This window comes from Giraffa tippelskirchi, chromosome 3 (genome assembly GCF_054371585.1).
Source record: "Giraffa tippelskirchi isolate mGirTip1 chromosome 3, T2T-mGirTip1v1.2.pri, whole genome shotgun sequence".
Lineage (NCBI taxonomy): Eukaryota > Metazoa > Chordata > Mammalia > Artiodactyla > Giraffidae > Giraffa > Giraffa tippelskirchi.
In genome coordinates this window covers 93,097,885-93,117,377 of record NC_137277.1, presented here as the reverse complement: position 1 = coordinate 93,117,377, position 19,493 = coordinate 93,097,885, and the positions used below count along the sequence as shown (strand labels likewise).

The window sequence follows — 19,493 nt, the reverse complement described above, 5'->3', positions numbered from 1 at the left end:
TATACATGAAAAAAAAAAGGAAATTATTTTTGCATTTTTTTTCTGTAGAAATTTCTCTCATATGAGGGAGCAAAGAAATCACAGGAAAATGTATGTCAGAATCTTCATGTCTAGTTTTCCTAGGAATGTTTTTTCTCCTTTTTAAACAATGCAATTGATTTCATGAAGAGTAAGTATAATTGCTGTCTTATTATGAAGTAGCTGATTTTATTAGGAAGAGAGATAATTTCCAATGCCAACCTTATGGTTACTTGTGTTTTGGTTTGAATCTTTGTATATTTACATATAATCGCCATGATATTTCTGTTTGGAGAGATTCCTAGCATTGCAAAAGACCATAAGAGACAGCTCCCATGTATGTTATGTTTATCATATTAATAGATAGTGCCCTGTGGTTTATGCTTAGGCAATTCTAAATTATTTACAGAGTTGTTAGAAGCAAGATTAAAGTCCCTACTCCTATTTCTGTTTTTGGGAAAGGAAGAAAATTTGTGGAGACATTTGGAATATATGGTGAGTGTTGATAACTATCCAAGGAGGAGGGTCTTAGAGCTTAACATTTAAGACAGCTTTGCACAGAACAGGTGTTCAGATATACCTGTGAGAAAACTAGATTGAATGGGTCAGTGAGAATCAAGGGGGACCTTGATTTTTCCTGGCTCTGACCCCAGTAGGTTCTTAATCATGTTGTTGATTCTGTCCATGTTACAAGTGTTTTCCCCCTGTAATTTTGATATCTATTGAAATGGTTTGCCTTACATGATATGACTCTCACTATATAATATGGTCCTCGGTATGCCATCTCTGTACAGGGAAGATTTCTGCTATCAGTGACTTGTATTTTCCTGTCAAAACTGACTTCTCTTTTCATTGGACTCTGGTTTTTTTTTAGGGTTTTTGTTGTTTGTTTCTTTTACTGTAATCACTAATATTTTACTTGTTTTCTTGCTGCCTTGCTGTCAGGTGACTAGAGATAATTGATTAGGAAGCCTGTGCAAAGTTTTCCAACTAAACAGTGTAAGTCAAAAGCTTTTGTAAAGCTGACTTTTCATAATGGATATAGGCATCTCTAAAAATAACTTAAAAGAAAACTGCATATTCAAATAATATTTGTGTCCCTTTTACCTGCCTTTTAATAACATTATATAAATAAATTCATACATGTATGTCAATAATTTCTGCAGGGAAAAGTACATACAGAATAGTTTTATACAGGTATATACACTTGTTAAGCCCCAAAGTATAAATGGTAACTGAGAATTCTGTTAAATGGCTTGCCTCAACATAAGAACTGGATTCTCTACTAAAATGATTTCTAGGGAGCTTTTTCAATCTACTGTCAAAAAAGTCTTTAATTTGTTAAATCACTGATGAATGATGGCTTAGAATGACTCTGTAAATTCTCATAGAAATATATAAAAAAAAGAAATGAAAGTGTCAGTATTTGTTATAATAGCTTATCTCCTATTGGACATTACTTTAAAAATACAACAGTAAGAACATAAAATTTTCTCTTTCACTCAAACAAATACCTGATCATTGTATTAGCCCATTACATAAATAGACTGTCTAACCTAAACACCTTTTGTTTCACTAAAAAAAAACAAACATGTTTTTTTCATTAATAATCTTATATGTGATTGACAAATTGGGAAATAATGCTGTTATAATGCAAAGACTATTTTTAGTTAAAGCACAGTTTTCCTCAGTGTATTAATGGTTTGAAATAATCAGGGGCACCTTTTCCTTCACATTTATATAAAACATCCTAAGCAATAAAAGACCTTAATATTATTGCAGAAAAACTGACAGAAGTTCTTTCTTTAGTGCAAGCAGGGTGTAGTTTAACATGCCCCAAATACTGTGCTTAGACCTTTCCCTCTGTATTAAAATATTGAATCAAGTGTTTTACTTTGATGATATCATTGCCAGGGTCTCCATTTCAAGGGAGGAAGGACAAGGCCCAGGGTCTAAGACTGCAGAGAGGTTGCTGGCTAAGACTTTAGGTACAAATGTCCACAGAGATTTAATTGAGCCAGTGTCTTTTTATTGGGATTGTTATGATTTTTTATTAGTATTCTAATTACAAAGTTTTTAAAAGTTTTGAGAGGTCTGTCCAAAATCATGTTTTCCCCTTAAGCCTTGTTATTATCTGAATATGGTTTTGCAAAGACATTTTGTTCCTTTACAGATTTGTGATGTTTCTAGCACACATGCTGTGTCTAAATAATCTATGTATCTAAATACAACTAAACATCAAAATAACTTAAACACCTAAGTGTGTTTTTTTTAAATGTACTGATACAGTGTGTAACTGAATTGCCTAGTGATACAGAGCTAAACACCTAAATCAATTTTATCAGAATATAACAGTAGTGACATGCTAGAATAAAATAATTTTATTTATGCTCAAATGGTCATTGTATTTTATCAAAAACACATAACTGTGATTCAGTCTTAACTTTTATGATAAATGATTATTTAGCTTAACAGCTAGTGTATATAATTAATAACCTTTCTTAATCAAATGCTATCATTTGTTGGAAGAAATATCTATCTCATAGGAGAAATACGCCCCCACAAAAAAAATTCCCTCGCTTTTTCCATATTATGCAAATAATCGTTTCTTAGAAATGTTTAGTTTGACTTCAAAAAGTGGAAACTATAAGTCAGACCATAATTAAAAGGAGATTGCTAGAGAATTTGAGTGTGCATTTCTCATTCCAAGAAATCATTTTTACTTACTCTACATTCTTTGTCCAGTCTGGAGGGTTACTCAAGGTCATAAATACACAGTTGGTCAAGATAGTGCACATGATAAGCATGCTGAATAAAGTAGATTATAGTTAAGGAATAAATGCTAGTACAATATTGTGGCCATTTACAAATAATCAAATACAAAAAAACCAAGTTACCTGTAAAATTAATCTTACTTATTTGTTTTAAAACAATGACAAAGAAAAAAATGAAGCTCCGAAGTCTGTCATACATTTTTTGTATTCTTGGTTCACTGTTTTTTTTATTATGCATCATTCCCTCACAAAACTGAATTCAATAGAAAGATCTCTGTTTGAAGCACATGGGAATTTTCAGGTGTAAGCCTAAAAATTATACTTCAGATACCCTTTAAAATTTCCACTGATGGACAAAAGGTTAATGAATGGAATATAATAAGCCTGAGAATGTATAGCCCTGTGTATTCAAGGATTACATTGATTGATTCTACTGTAATTAGGAACTCTAGTAGCCTTACAGTGATGGAACTTGTTCCTTTAGCATTAACCACATAAGAATAAAGGGAGAGACAAATTGTGCTAATGAGCTAGTTTTATTTCCTAACTTTTAATTTTCACTTGCGAGTATAGGAACTTATCAGGACATTTAATTATTTTTCTGTATCTTGTCCATACCATACCTAAACACACACTGTTTTCAAACCTTTCTAAGAATTAGCTGTAGTCATTTCTCTTAGAATTTCAACCCAGCCTTCACTCTAAGAAAACTTATGATTACATTTTTTGAAGTAAATCTTTCTGGTTTAAAATGTAAATGCTTTCCAATATCAAACCATAGAATGGGAGAATTCAAAAGCCCTTCAAAAGGCTATCAGTCCTCTTTTCCCTGTCTCTAGGTTAACCCCATCTCTTTTGTCTCTCTTTTAGTTTTTATGTTAACCTGTTTTGAATCTGTTTGTATAAGATGCCTATTTTGGATCACTGCCTCTGAGGATCACCTTTCTAGTTTATTATCACTTCTTGAGAGTTTTCTTGAAATCCACACGTATTATGTCATTTTACATATAGTTTTTGACTATCATTGTAAGTAGTTTTAAGTTCAATGATTTTTAAATAGATATTATCAATCAGATGCATAGATACATAGTAGTTTAACAAATATTTGCTGAAGGAAGAAAAGAAGGAAGGAAGGAAGGAAAGTCCAAGTGATGAAGATACAGAACCAATTAAGGCACAAAAATTTGAACATTTGGAATATAGATAATAATACTAAGCACAGTAAGCTATGCTTCTTTAATGGTGGTTATATATGATCTAATTGAGGTTAATAAAAGTTTGAAGGAGATCTGCTGTTGTTCCTGCTACACAGTGTGTTTCATTTACTATCATAGTTGTCTTGTTACTACTAGAATCATAATTGTCATTCTACAATAATCTTGTTATAAATAGCAGAAAATCAATGAGTACAATAAACAGCAAAGTTACCAACTAATCTGAAAGAATTATATATACATTATAAAAAGAATGACATTCTTTATAAAATCAGCTACTATAAACAACATTTAGACAATTCACATAAAAAGGATATGAATGTACCAAAATCTTAATAGCAATTTTCCTAATAGGGTTTAGTGGAGTTAAAATATACAAGGCAGAGGTGGCACTGAATCGGAAAATTGCCTTCCCTTTATTCAATACTATAAAAGTCTGAAAAAGAACACATGGGAAAAAATTACTAGATTAGACGTGTGACTTATATGAAGAGCTTACACACATAAAAACTTTTTACCTGATTTGTTTGAACTTGTTTAAGCCAGTTTGTATAAGTATAAACATAATAGATATCACTTTTTCTCCCCTAAATTGACATATAACTACAAACAAAGATACAATGTACTATTATCTAATCTGTCTCTCAGGTATCAACTTCCCAAAACAAACCGATGATCCTACACAAAATTCGTATCAAGTTGTAAATTAACTTTGTGGACTCTAATTCTATTTAAGGCTTACCATCTGTCCCCAGTTTTGGTAACTTTTCAGATTATTCTGTACATAACTGCTATTAAAATAATCTTTTATAAATATTTTAATTATATCCAATCTTTTAACTCTAAAGTTTATGAAGCTATCTTCCCTGTGGTAGTTGTCCTACTTTAAAATGTTCAAACAGGCTGAATAAACTGGTTTTGCTGGTTCTATAGATCTGCTGTAATACTGAGAAGGACCAGCTGCATTAAGAATTAGGCTGAAATGCATCATTTCAAAGGGCATTCTGTCGCTAAATTCCTATGACCTGAAACCTATAATCATCAATTTAGCATTTAAGCTCGGCTTTCCTGGTGGCTCAGATGGTAAAGAATCTGCCTGTAATGCAGGTTCAATCCTTGGGTTGGGAGGATCCCTTGGAGAAGGGAATGGCTACCCACTTCAGTATTCTTGGGACTTCTCTGGTGGCTCAGATGGTGATTACCTACTTGGTCTCTCTGGAATCATCTTTTATTTCTTTTCCCACCAAAGCACCTTTGTTCCAGCCAATTCAATTCACTTGTCAATCCCACTTAGTATCAACTTCTCACTCTGATTCTGAAGATGAGTGTCATAGAATCCTAGAGGAAGGAGGTACCTGAGAGGTCATGTAATGCAAACTTACTTTTGTTCAGGTCCATAACAGATCTGACAATAAGGTTCTACCTACAATGACCCACTCTTATATCAAATGTTCTTAGTCCTGTCCGCATGTTAGACTCTCTTGGGGTGATCTTAAAATTGTTGTTATATGGGATCCACCCGAGAACAACAGAATTAATTTTTGGAGGATGGGCATAGACAATGATATGTTAAACATTTTCCCCTAGTGATTCTATATGCAGCCATGGGTTGAAAATCCCTACTCTCTAGGAATGTCCTCAGCTGTCAAAATCATCTCCACCATTATGTCTTTCCAGATAAATCACACTGCCTTTTGATCACTCCCCAATTGTTTCCCTTTTCCAGCAAGTCTTAGTATATTAATATACACACATTGGCATGCTGCTTGTAATTATAGTCAAGCAGCAATTATTTGTAGAGTTCATTCCACTGAGGACTAGCTTAGAAGTTGTTATAAATCATTGAGCATAAAGAACCAGTTAGCTACTTTTTTTTCCCATTTTGTTTTACACAGCAATTAATAGCCTGGTTTGCAAATAAACTCTTGTTTCAATTAAATGTGAGTTTACCTTTAAGATGCTATTTACTTTTAAGATATCTATTCTATATAACCATTTAATTATGAATATGTTTTCACTATTCTCAAGTTTTACACGATCAGTTTGAATGCCATTAAAATGCATTGTGATGTTGCTTATATGATTAAATTAACTAAGGACTGTATCCTAGACATTCATGTTCACTGACAACATGCTCTGTTTGAATAGAATATTGTGAGTATAATATTTACATTTAATGAATAGAAAATATTTATATATAAGTATAAAGCATAGAGAAAGCGACTTCTCTGCATGTTGCCTTTTTGTATTCAAGACCATAGACCTAACCAACTATTTTCTATGAACTGTAATCTATTAGATTTGAAAAATGCTATGATAGGGCAAATAAGCTGTTCTTTACTAGCACTGAGATTATTCACAAGGGAGAGTGGGCACCTGGATGTCTGCTCTTGAAACACAGATGCATGAAAGGATTTTTTGAATTCATAGGATTAAATCATTTAATGTTATCGTCAAGAAATCTGGGTCTGTTTAGACATTCAATGACAGCAGTAACATGTAAAGTTTACCACAGTTTAAGGTGCATTTACTCATTTTTTTTTTTTAAACAATATCCCTGAAAAAGCCAACTGTAATATTGAGAGGATTTTATCTCGAAAAATCTCCAAGATCAGAGTGAAGAGAAATGAACTGTTTCTTTAAACATGGAAGCCTCGCCTCTTCCCATAAGATTAGCCTCTGCAGTACTAATGGGGTTAAAAATGACATGCCATCCCATTGCCCCAGTCCTGAGCATTTGTCTCATGCATCGAACATGGAATGGTGTTCTGTTTCACATATGATCCAGAGGGATGGGATGGGGAGGGAGGTGGGAAGGGGGGTCCAGGAAGGGGAACACATGTAAACCCATGGCTGATTCATGTCAATGTATGGCAAAAACTACCACAATATTGTAAAGTAATTAGCCCCCAACTAAACTAAATAAATTTATCTTAAAAAAAAAAAATGACATGCCAAGGGCATCTTCAGTGAATTTACTGATTCTGGAATAAAGCAGACCTTAAGAACACAATCCCAGTTTATTTCTGGAGAACAACCCCTAACAGAAAGAAAACCTTGAGTTCTGAAAAGTGAAGAATAAAAGGTTGTTGTCCTGTATGGTGAACAAATGACAAGAAAGGCATTTGAAATTTGAGGCTCTTTTGTTGAGACATATACTGAAACTGAAAATTATTTGAGAGAATGACTGATAAATAGAGGAAAGATCAATAGTGTCAATTCCAAAATCTGTTCTCCAAGAAGTGATAAGTAATGATATGACTTAAGAAAATAGTACTATATATTGCTACTAAAGTGATGAATGTTATATCTGGAAGTATGTTAAACTGGTTATTATCTACTCTGGAAAGGTGCTTGCTTCTTTTTCCCGGGTAAATGCACATTTTACAGGTTCACTAAAGTTTTTACTACTTAAGGCAAGAATAAGTTCTCTGAGTAGACCCATATCCATCAGAGAATTCAAAATTATACAACTAATTTTTAAAAACATTTTCTTTCATTATATAATAACCACAGTATATAGTTTTGCTTAGTGATTAAGAGCTCTGGAGCCTGACTGCCTAGGTTCACATCCTAACTCATCACTTACGGAGTGTAACTTTGGGCAAGTTACTTAACCTCTCTCTGCTTCACTTCCCCATCTATAAAATGAGGTAAATCTAGTACCTGCCTTGTTTTTCGTTGCTATTACATAAGTTATGCGAGTTAAAGCACTCAAACAATACCTGACGAAGTATGAGCATAGCAAATTTTAGCTGTTACTATAATCACTTTCACTATTCTCAAGTTTTATCAATTTGAATGCCATTAAGATACATTGTGATTTTGCTTATATGATTCAATTAGGTATGTAAAATTGTAACATTAATTGATGGAATCAAAGTTTCATAATACTTTATAATTTTAAAACGCCTTTCACCTGCATTATTCCATATAATTAACAAGCTCTATACCATATTTTAAATGCCAGAACTTCTCCATTAGCTTCTTACATTAGCTCCTTCTGTCCCAAGAGCTATTTTCTTCAATAGCCCCTCAGTCTTCATCCTTATAGACTCTTCATAAAGGAAAGCAGGGCAGACAACAGTATACACTCTAGATGTCTCTTAAGACGAGTCATGGCCATTATGAATAAATGTGGGTTCTACTCTTGTTGTCAGACAGGGAGGCAATAAAAACTGACTTTGTTAGCACATAGAGAGCAATTCTGTTTCCTAGCGGCAGACTCACGTTAACCAAGCTTGAAAGCCTGGTATAAAATTAAAACGCCAATCTATTTATATACAACCAGATAGATCACTGTCACAGAGGTTGGCATAATTGCTGTAGCATAGCCAGCACATTCTTTCCTTTAAGCAGATCTATGGGAAGACGAATTATAATAAGATACTCTTTGTTGAGCATGGAGTCCAAATAAGCTGACTTAATTAATTAATATAGATGTTTGATGATGTCTCGATTAGGTAGCACAGTGTAGGCCCTACCCAATGAAGAGATTTTCTGAGAGGAAAGTACTTTCAGGACTACTACTAACTGAAAATCTGTCTCCCTGAGAAAATGTTAATATTTTTCTTCATTATTCTCTTTTGCCCCTCCTTAATTTTACCAATTCCTTATCTTAAGGACACTTCCTTCCTTTAAGTAGCAAATACTTTTAATCATATCAGGGTATAAGTCATACCGCCATCTCTTGAAGGCATCTTTGCAAATATACAGTTTGAATCAATAATTTCCAGAGGAGAATTTTCTTCTAGTTTCTTGAGGAATATCTCACTTTCATCATCATGTGTAATAATACAGTAACTAAATTTCAAAATTTTCTTTACCAATTCTATAGTAAAGTACTGCAATAAATTACTTTTAGAACTATATGAATATATATTATATGCCACCTTTCATGAAGCTAGTTTGAAAGGAAACAGAAAGGACCTGTTTATTTTCATTGGCTGTGTAACTTTAAATAATGCATTTTAATGCTGACTACTCCAAGTGGGCCCATGTACCAGCAGCAGGAGTCTCACTCGCAAGCTTGCTAGAAATGCTGGATCCATGGCCCCACCCCAGATCTATGGGATCAGAATCTGTATTTTAACACTATCCTCTGTATGTACACAGTTTCAGAAGCACTCCTTCAGAGCAATAGGGCTAGTTCCAGGTCTGAATGGTTGTCAGTTCCTTTAGCCATCATTGATCTTATAAGTTGTATGCTGCTTAAAGAATACAGTTTCTTTAGCCATTCCTTTTAAAAGGGCTGGCTTTAACTAACTAATAAAAGTGCTCAGTTTTTCCTTTAATCTGTAGGCCAATACCTCTTGGTGATATTAATGTTTCTTTAGTTTCTACATGGGCCAGTTTTTATGTCTGTGAATGTGAAATATAAATCATGGTTGTAAGCTGCCAAAATACCTAATTAGAGAGCACAGAATCTATCATCTATTTTTTTATACTTCGTATAAAATACCGCACAGTTGGTTTAACATCAAAAGCTAGCTAATTCCAACAGAATTATATGGTTATTATAGTATTAGAAAGACACAGTCATAATTGTTGATTTAAATCATATATGGAAAAACTAGAGTTTCTGTTTTTGTTTTTTTATCTTCTGTCTTGACATTTGTTTCTCAGAGTGATGTTTTAACAATATGTAGGTGTTCTGGAATCTAGCCTGTCACAGATTAAGTTTAAGAGAAATTCCCAATCAGGTTACTGGACCTAAAAAACGTATCTTTGGGTGAACAATTTTTTCTATCTTCCTATAGGAGGATGCCAAATAAAAGATTATTTATTACCCTCTAGAATACAAATCTATCGTGAAGAAACCTCAAGTCAAAGAACTAAAAAATAAGGATATGTACCCTGAACTCTTCTTTCACATAGCTATTATTCTGTCGTCTACTATGTGTTTAAATATGTCACCAATAACAGATGTTTTGCTTTGTTGGTGTCAATTTTAACTTTGTCAATATCAGTGACTATGAAACTGTAGAAATGGTTCATCTCTATATCACTTCACTTTGGCCAGATCTTGACTTCATTTCTTATGTTTCTGCTGATTATACTGTACTTAAAAATAAGTGGAAATAAGTATTATAAAATCTTAAACAGTAGAAAACTTATGGTGCAGTGTATCCATGAGCCCCAGAAAAGTATGTTAAAGTTCCAAGTTAAAGACTTATGGGAAGGATAAAATCAACACTCACTTTCTTATTGATATAGTAGGGGTCCAAGTCCTCCAGCGGCTCTGACACCATCCCTGGAGGGATGTCTCCGTAAATGAATGGAAGATTCTTTCCAGCCTCCAAGTCACTGTTCGGCTTTGGTTCATTCTCTTCATCATTGTCTTGTTCTCTCTTGGGTTTCTTGGCTTTCTCTTCTGCAGCACGTTTTTCGATAGCAGCAAGAGATTCTCTAGTAAAAAGGCGGAAGCTTTCAGGTCCTGGGGGTACCAACAGTGCCTGTGCCATCTTTTCATCCTGCACATTTAATTACGTTTAGCTTCTTGCATAAGAATAGCCTGCAATTAAAAAACAATGCATGAGGGTTAGGAAAGCAAGAGAATGAGAGAGATTAAGAAAATCAACCAAGATGTTATTTAATATTTCTTGTATTAATTATTTTAATATAAACACTAAGTAGTGCTTTTCATACTGTGCTACAAATTTTAACTTAGAAATATCATCCAATATAATTTTCAAAAAGACAACTTTATATGTCAATCAAATGTCTGTTCTGATACCTTTACACCAAAGCATAGTAAACATTTGGTAAAGATTAGTGCCAAGAATGCTTGTCGATAAAATTACTTAGGGGCCCATTATTTTTCTCCCTCCTTTTTTTATCATATCTTACTAACACTCCAAAGAAAAATATCCTGGTGACAATACAGTGGTATACCGCCGACTCATAAAATCTCAGGGTAGAAAAAGAACTTTGTGTAACCCAACCACTGTTCTAATTACCGGCATCACTGAACAGTGGTTCTAAGGCAAGGTCTGACTGTCAGCATCGACAGAGAAGTCAAAGCTGTTTCCTTTTAGCTTTTCACTTAGGTTCCTCCTGAGGTATCTTCTGAAGCAATGCAGAATGTATTTACTTTTCCTGTCTGCTCCTCTTTAAGTATTCCAGGACAGTTTTCATCTTCTTCCTGAATCTTTCATTTGGTGTAGGGTAGTAAAGGAATGGACTGTGGAGCCGGATTCTTTCTGTTCTAAACCCTGGCTCTGTCACTGTTGAGCGGCATGACTTTAAACATGTAACCCCTCAATGCTTCAGTCTTCATCTATGAAATGGAGATAATATGAGAACTGACCCCCCAGGTTAGTAAGGAATTAATAAATTAATTTGCATTAAATGTTTAGACTAGTTTCCAGAATTAGCAAGCACTGTGTTAGTGTCAGTGATTGTAATCTAATTATTTTTAGTTCCTTCAACCATTTCCTCTGTTGTGGTTTCAAGCGTCTTTGCAATTCAAGCCACTGTTCTTTAAATAAGGTCCTAACTTGCTGGAACTACAGCTAACTGTGGAGCTTCAGGAATGGACTAGGAAGTGCAGAGTACAGGGGCACATTCACAGACGCCTATCCCATGGCTGGAAGAGGAATGGAGGAGACAAGGCAGACATGTGGAGTGGACCTGCTCAGTTTCCCAGGGGAGGGAAAAAATGCTATCTGCTGGAAATGTGACAGAACTGTCAGAAATACCAGATATCAGCTACATACATTTTGAAACATGAGTTAGCAGTTATTTTATTTTGCATTGTGCCAAGAATCTCATTTTAAAAATCCAAATAGAAAATAGAAACAATAACAATGAAATGCAATGAGTACATCAGTCATCTTGTAGAATGATCTACAACCATGGCATCAGAATAATCATGGAAGTCATCTGTGACATTTCCCTATCCCCAGACACCCACCTACCTCTGCCCCCACACTTACTCTAGTCACCATACTAGTTTATCCCTAAATGGCATTCTAATTCTTGGCAGTTCGTTGCATGGAGATAGTGAGTTTCCAGAGAAGGAGAAATTCTAGATCTTATAGTGACATAAGAAAAATGATACACAATACTGCATGTTTTTTGAGTGTATATCTGAATTACTGGTTCCCAGGTCTGTCCAAGTGACAAAAAATATTTTAATACTCATGTCTTTCCATTGAATTCATATTCATAGTATGATACCATCATTATACTTCCTGCTATTATGAAGGTATATTCCAGATAAGTTATAAATTATCAGACTTGTCAAAAAGTTGTGCCATATCCCCTAATAGTTCTGAAAAAAGAACTTCTGATTTGTGATGGGACAAGGCTCTTTCTTCTGCTCCATCAAGTGGTATATGGATCAGAAGGTTTGGGAATAGTTATTCTGTTTTACTTAAAAATCAATCAACTATCTATTTTGTGCCTTCTAAATTCACAGTAGATGGGACAAAGTAGAGTTAATGGTTTCAGCCATTTTATGGTAAATTCAATGGTGACATAGTCATTTCAACCCTAGGCAGCTGTGGAATAATCACAGCTTTTGTATTTTTCAGTGGGGAAGGAGTTTGCCTTTAACTGAAAGCCTTAAATAACCAGGGATGTGTAATCCACCTGTCTCTTATCACCTGTCATGAATTGAATGGATAAGGGTTCTTCCCAAGTGCTAAATGAAAATGACAAAGCATGAGAAAAATATCTTTAAACATTTCTGTGAAACTTGGCTGCTCTCTTAAGGGACAAGAAAGATTACTTTTGTAGTTAAGCATTTACTTGAACTGATTTTGGTTTCTTTATTGACAGTGGAATGAAAACCTTGCAGCAGTTGGTTTCAGAGATCTAGATCGGTATTGAGTCTGTGAGTACTGAGTTTGTGGTATTGAGTTTGTCATTTAATCTTCCTCAACCTCTTTAAAGAGCCTGCCTGCCAATGCAGGAGACATAAGAGAAGCGGGTTTGATCCCTGTGTCGGGAAGATCCGCTGGAGTAGGAAATGGTAACCCACTCCAGTATTCTTGCCTGGAGAATTTCATGGACAGAGGAGCCTGCTGGGGCCCCCAGTCCATGGGGTTGCAAAGAGTTGGACACAACTGAGCACACACAAGCAAGCAACCTCATTGTCATCAAAATACCTTATCATACATGTGGCAACACTTTTCTACAAAGAAATAACTAATTTCCCTCATTTAATTGGAGTCTCCTGGCTCCTAAGTTTTAAAATGAAATTATTTTAAGCATATCTAATGTAGAAATCTTCCAGTAATCTTTATAAATGACTTTGATTTCTCTGAGATGACACAAAACAAGGTACCATCACAAAATCATGAAAATTTATTTAAAAATAAATAATTCTTTGCCTTCGTTCACTTATCAGGGACGAGAATAAAGATCTCGAGTCTTGATCAAAAGGAAGTAAAGACCTCTCTTTGAAATTACCATGCTGCTGTCTCTAAATCCTGAGAAGACAGTCCAGTTCTAGACTCTCAGCTTTTTGTCTGCAAGGAGACCTAGGGTTTGCTCAGTATTTGAATAGGCTGAGACATTAAAGATTATAATGAACAGAGTTTCTTGGGGCTTCATCTATAGTGTTGCTGTTTAGAAACCTCTCATAGTTCTTTAGTAGTTCTATTTTAATTTTTTTCTATTCTTTCTTGTTCTTTGTGAGGTTATTATGCTGAGCTCTTACATAATTTTATATTCCTATTAGGACAGACTTTAAAAAATTAATTCCTACTGATGCCTTGGTGTGGAATATACATTATTAATGAGTATATGTGCATTATAATTTATTAAAACACATCAAATTTAGCATACCAAATTTTCTCCAGAACTGTCCTTACAAGGACAAAAAAGGAGAAAAGATCTGAGAAGATGATCTCTTTGATTAAAAACTCAAGTGTCTGTGTTTGTTAATGTGTGTAAATAAAACAAATGCATCCTTCTGTTAATCAAGAAAGACTGTGGTTCAAAATATCTTATTACAGGGATGGATGACAGAATTTCAAACCTGGAGGGAAACTTAGGGTCATTTATTTAGGAAATATTTATTGAGGGACTACTCTGTATCAACATTGTGTTTGAATTAGGTACCCATAGTCTCTGCCCTTAAGGAACTGACTGTTCATTGGGATAGACAGATTTTTATACTAATAATTATAATATAATCTTATATAACTGGTTATTGTCTGAGCTGCATTAAAGGGAGCAGTTTATTCTACCCAGGGAAGGACATGGTTAAGACAAGTTTTCCTAAGGAAGTGATATTAGGGTGAGTTTTGTAGACTGGTTGAAATTTGACCAGCTTATTGTAGTGGTGGTGGTAGATGGGGGAAGGTTGGGAAGAAGCCATATCAGTAGAGACCTATGAGGTAGGCAGGGGGGAAGCACGTATACGGACCCAGAAATAACAGAGCATGGGTTGTTTGGGAAGAACTGTAAGAAGTTCATCATGGGTGGAAGTTAACCTGCCTAAAAGGGAGTGGAAAAATGAAGGAATGGAATTTAGGCAGGATATAGATCACCAAAGGCCTCATTCAGCACGCTAAGGAAAGCTGTAGGTGGGACCTGCATGATCAATTTAAGATTGGAAATATGGTGGCAGTATGAAGGATGGACAGATAGTGAGCGATCCTAGAGCCATGGTTTTTAAGCATTTTGGTTTCAGGATCCCTTAATGCTCTTAAAATTACAGATGACGTCAAAGAGCTTTTGTTTAAGAGGAAACTTATCTATCCATATCTACTGTACTAAAAATTAGAACAGAAAATTTAAAAACATGTCTTGATTAACTTAATATGTTTACATATAAAAGAGATTTTTAATGAAAATAACAATACACCAATCACATTTCAAAATGAAAAGAATTGAGTGAGAAGAATGAACTTGTTTTACATTTGGGCAAATCTCTTTACTGTCTGACTTTATGGAATATAGCTAGATTCTCATATCTGCTTAAGAATTCAATCTGTTGAGATATGTTGTTTTGATTAAAGTACAAGAAGAAAATCACCTCACAAATATGTAGTTGGAAAATAGGGAGTATTTCAATTTCTTTATGAAGCAATTGTGAATATTTTTCTTTGATAAACATTAAAACGCTACAAATGGTAGTTTCTTAAATTAGTTTCAGTGAGGAATCTGAAACTATCAGTGAACTTTTGATTGATCTTGACCTTTGGATGGATTTTGTACCATCATGCATAGATCATTTGGAAAATATCAGCACATTACTATGCAGATTTTCCAAATTTTGACAAATTTTATTATGTAACATTCAAAAATAGCATTTGTTAATATCACCATCGATCTCTAGAGAAGATCATAATGTATTGGGAGACCGTCAAGCTCCCAGTTCAGTTCAGTTCAGTTCAGTCTCTCAGTCGTGTCTGACTCTTTGCAACCCCATGAACTGCAGCCCGCCAGGCCTCCCTATCCATCACCAACTCCCAGAGTCTACCCAAACCCATGTCCATTGAGTCGGTGATGCCATCCAATCATCTCATTCTCTGTTGTCCCCTTCTCCTCCTGCCTTCAATCTTTCCCAGCATCAGGGTCTTTTCAAGTAAGTCAATTCTCCCAGCTTCAGGTGAAAGTTTTCCAGAATTCCAATTTCCCCTTGAAAGCTCCAATTTTAACATCGAAAACAAATACTATCATTTGCTTTCCCTGAAATGACAGGTTTTTCCTTTATTCATTTTTGAGAAAGTATCTGCCAAATATCCATAGTTTGTTAGTTTTTTCTTTCAAGTGGAAATGGTGTTCCATGAAAAAGTAATGCGCATTCGGCTCCTGACTGACACAGTCACACAACTATTGCCCTTGAGACAGCCGTAGTGCTCAGTCCACAGCGGAGATGCTTTCTGTATTCTTTCCCTATCATCATACAGAATATTAAAAATATGTGTTCTTCAGCATCAAGATTTAATAAAACTAATAATTTTTACTGCCTCATCAAAGATGTTCTTATGTGAACTGGCATTTTTTTTTTTTTCTTACCAAAAATGGTGGTGAAGAAAACAAGGACTCCTCCTACAGTTTGATGCCACTGCCTTGATTCCTGCTCAGGCGTTAGCAGTTCTACTTCCATGACTTTAGCACTATAGGTGCAAATGTGAGAGCAGTGAAAAAAGGCAAACGACAATTTGGTATTTTTTAAGAAAGTAGTTTAGACCTCAAAGACACTCTGAAGTGGACTCAGGAACACCCATGTGTCTGAAAACCACCCTTTGAGAACAGCCTCCCTAAAAGGAAGCAGATGGACACCAGTGGTTTAAAGCAAAAGGCAAAAGAATTTTATTGTAGATTTACTACTTAAGGATGTGGACTTGTCGGTCAGGACTGCATTCAAGCCCTGGCTCCACTATGTTCTAGCAATGTGAAATTTTTTTTTTTTTATTCTTCATACTCTCCAGGTTCCCTATGAAGATAATGATAGCAATGACAGCACATACTTCATAGAGTTAATGTTAACCTTAAATGAAAAAATGCACTGAAAGGTGAGCAGGTGCCTGGAAGATAGAAGGTCTTCAGTAAGTTAGAGAGAAAACAAACCACGGCTGGAGGTTGGTACTGAAGGCACAATTAGGAAGTGAAAACCAATGAGATTTTGTGATGATTTGATGTGAAGGGTGAAGAAGAGTTACAATGTTAAGTTCATTTCCAGATTTCTGGTTTAAGCCTCAAGTTTAACCCAACTGAGAAGTAGAGGTTTGTAGGAATAAATTCTGCTTGAGTTTTATTTAGTTTGAGATGCCTGTGAGACAACTGGGTGTATATGTGTCTGAGACTCAAGAAAGCTGCCTGGGCTGGGTAAATGTTGATTAAGGAGTCACCAGTTAAGCTGAAGAATACACAGTACATTATTTAGGAAAAAATTGGAAACATGAAGAGGCAGGACTCTTGTGATTACTATTTTTTAAGGAGAGGGAACACAGGATATAAGACAGTGAAATTAGAACAGTTATATAGATGCCAAAAGAGGAATTTCTAAGAAGCTAATTAAAAGGCATGCATTGGATTTGACAAAAAGTCCAGCTCCCTGCCTTTAAAATAAATGAGGAACAAGCACAGAGAAGTAAAGTAATCTTCATTGAAGTGTCTGTCTATTGACAAAACCAGATTGTTGCCCTAAAGCAACACATTTTGCATACATTCTGTTCTTGACTGAGTTTTCCTACTATTGTTGACATTTTTTATCTTGAGTCTTACTATTGTGTGATTTGATATTAAAGATCTAAGCTGTATACAAACACAGAAAAACAGATTTGTGTAACCCAGTTCAGTTTTCCAGGTCCACATATCTGTATGCTGTGATACTAACATAAGCTGCTTTTATTTTACATAAATTATGTAAAACCAACAAATACAAGGAATACAAAATTAATAATTGTTAATGAATCAGAATCTGAGAAAAATGGCACAGTAAATATTTGGGATATGCCATAGCACTACCGCAGCAGAAACAAAAGTATTTTTTCCATTAGTCATTTAGCCCACGAATTCTCATCTTGCCTAATTTTCCAGAACAGAAGACAGTTGGGTGAATTGTATTGGTCTATAGCCTGTTAGTATCAATAGTCTCTCTCTGTAGGGATTTTTATAATTATGTTACAGACAAAATCAATTAGTTCTGGTCTATTCCCACGGAAACTGAATTATGTCAGAGGCTATAAATTTGCCATCTTCAAGGTAGGAAAGTTGTTCTGTGTCATACAACTTGAGAGATCAGGGAAGAAAAAAACAACATCCGAATATATTTTCATGTTCTCGACGACAAGAGAGAGACTTGTCAGGGAAAGACTGGTTTCATTACTGAGAATAGGATGCTGTCTGTGTTTTCTTGGTATCAACAAAAGAAATAGGAAGGGCATAATCTAAAGAATAGAATGGGCCAATTAACTATTTTCCTACTAAAGAAAGTTATTATTTTTTCCAAAGGAATTTTCATTTAGGGCTAGTGATTGTCTAATATTTGCATATATCCTCAGGTGGCGTGTGTGACCAAGAGCATATTTTATCAAAGGCATACACACAGCATTCAACACATGATAATAATAACCATTGGGCACTTGCCAAGGCTGAATAAAATATTATTGCCTGTGTTTTAAAAAGTTTTGAAATATTGCTTTGTTGGTGTGCCTACAAAGCCAAGTGACTTTGAGGATTCAATAATAATAATAGATGAAACTCAATTGATCACTGTGTCTCATATACTCTGTCATGTAAAATATGTACACTAACTTATTTAATTGTCATTTTAACCCTATGAGGGTATTACTATTACTATTTTCCCCATTTTACAGATCAGAAAACCTAGGTGTAGGTGGGTTGGATAACTTGTCCAAGTTACAAAAGTAATAAAGAGTCAGGATTTAAATACAGATAGTCTAGGATAAAGCCTGGGCCCCAAGCCTGCAAAATGAGAAGAATTTTAGTTCATGTCTTCAGAAATGGAATTAAGATGAGTCAGCTACCTTATTAGGAGGTTATTATGTATAGAGGTTGTTATGCATGTATTATGTTAGGAATGGTGTGGTATCACCTAAGAAGCACAGCAATCGAGTCCTCACCTTTGCTTTAAAATACAAAACAAACAGGAATGAATTAATAAACATAAAACCCACATCTAATAGATACCTGTTCACATATATGTTAAACATCTTGGAGCTATTTAAAGGTAAATTAAAAGTCTGAGCTTGCTACTTCATCTATGTAACATATCTGTTGTTAGTGTCATGTCAAGCAATTCAGTATTACTAATGGTTTGGACAAACCTATTGAGAAAGTAACTCCGTAGTGTGATGTCACCATACTATGGGCAAATACAAATTAAATCTAGACTTTCTCTACTATTGTTCCTTTCCTGTCAGTTAAACACATGACTGTCCATACACAGATATTATTATTGATTTACTAACTGTTTAATAAAAGAGCTATTTTTGCCTTTTTCTACCTGGACTTAATGTCAGGCATCTGAAAAAAATAGCTGAATGTGAAAGCAGAAGTTCATCTCTGGCTTCAGAACAGTTTTTGTCTTGGAAATAATTATTATCTTTTAGGAGACGATGTTGCCTGTGACTTTACCGTTATCAGATAGATATATGCTCAGAGAGACAACTGCTAACTAATAATGACAATTAAGCCAACATTGTAAGTAACAAATCAGCATCATTGGTTTTATCAGCTCCTCAGTTTGTCTACTGTGTGTTTTCAAACTGAAGTAAATTTTTTTTTGTGTTCATCTTCCAACAACCATTCTACTTCAATAGTTCCTTCAAACCCCTTGCCTATCATTGGTTAAGGATTAGGCATTTGGTCCAGTTCTGGCCAATACAAGGTGAGGGCAAGTCTGCCAACTTGGCATCTGTAAAAGGTTTCTTCACTCAAAAAAGACTGAAGGGGAGACAGAATTCTCTGTCCTATGGACATTGTTGCATCAGGGTATGATAGATGGTCCTACTGCCGTCACTTAAAACCAGAAGGGATGCTATTGTGAGGGCAAAGCTGA

At 34.9% G+C, this 19,493-nt stretch overlaps 1 protein-coding gene across 1 annotated transcript in view; it reads right to left on the bottom strand.

Annotated features, from left to right (window-relative positions):
* Window positions 1-19,493, bottom strand: part of LOC145542439 (sodium channel protein type 3 subunit alpha-like) — a 180,015-nt gene that overhangs the window by 77,638 nt on the left and 82,884 nt on the right. The window contains exons 5-7 of the mRNA XM_081581249.1: window positions 10,207-10,520; window positions 4,324-4,442; window positions 2,746-2,835 (exon numbers count right to left, since the gene is read on the bottom strand). Coding sequence (XP_081437375.1) covers window positions 2,746-2,835; window positions 4,324-4,442; window positions 10,207-10,470 — 473 coding nt within the window. The 5' untranslated portion in view covers window positions 10,471-10,520. The remainder of the gene's footprint in view (window positions 1-2,745; window positions 2,836-4,323; window positions 4,443-10,206; window positions 10,521-19,493) is intronic.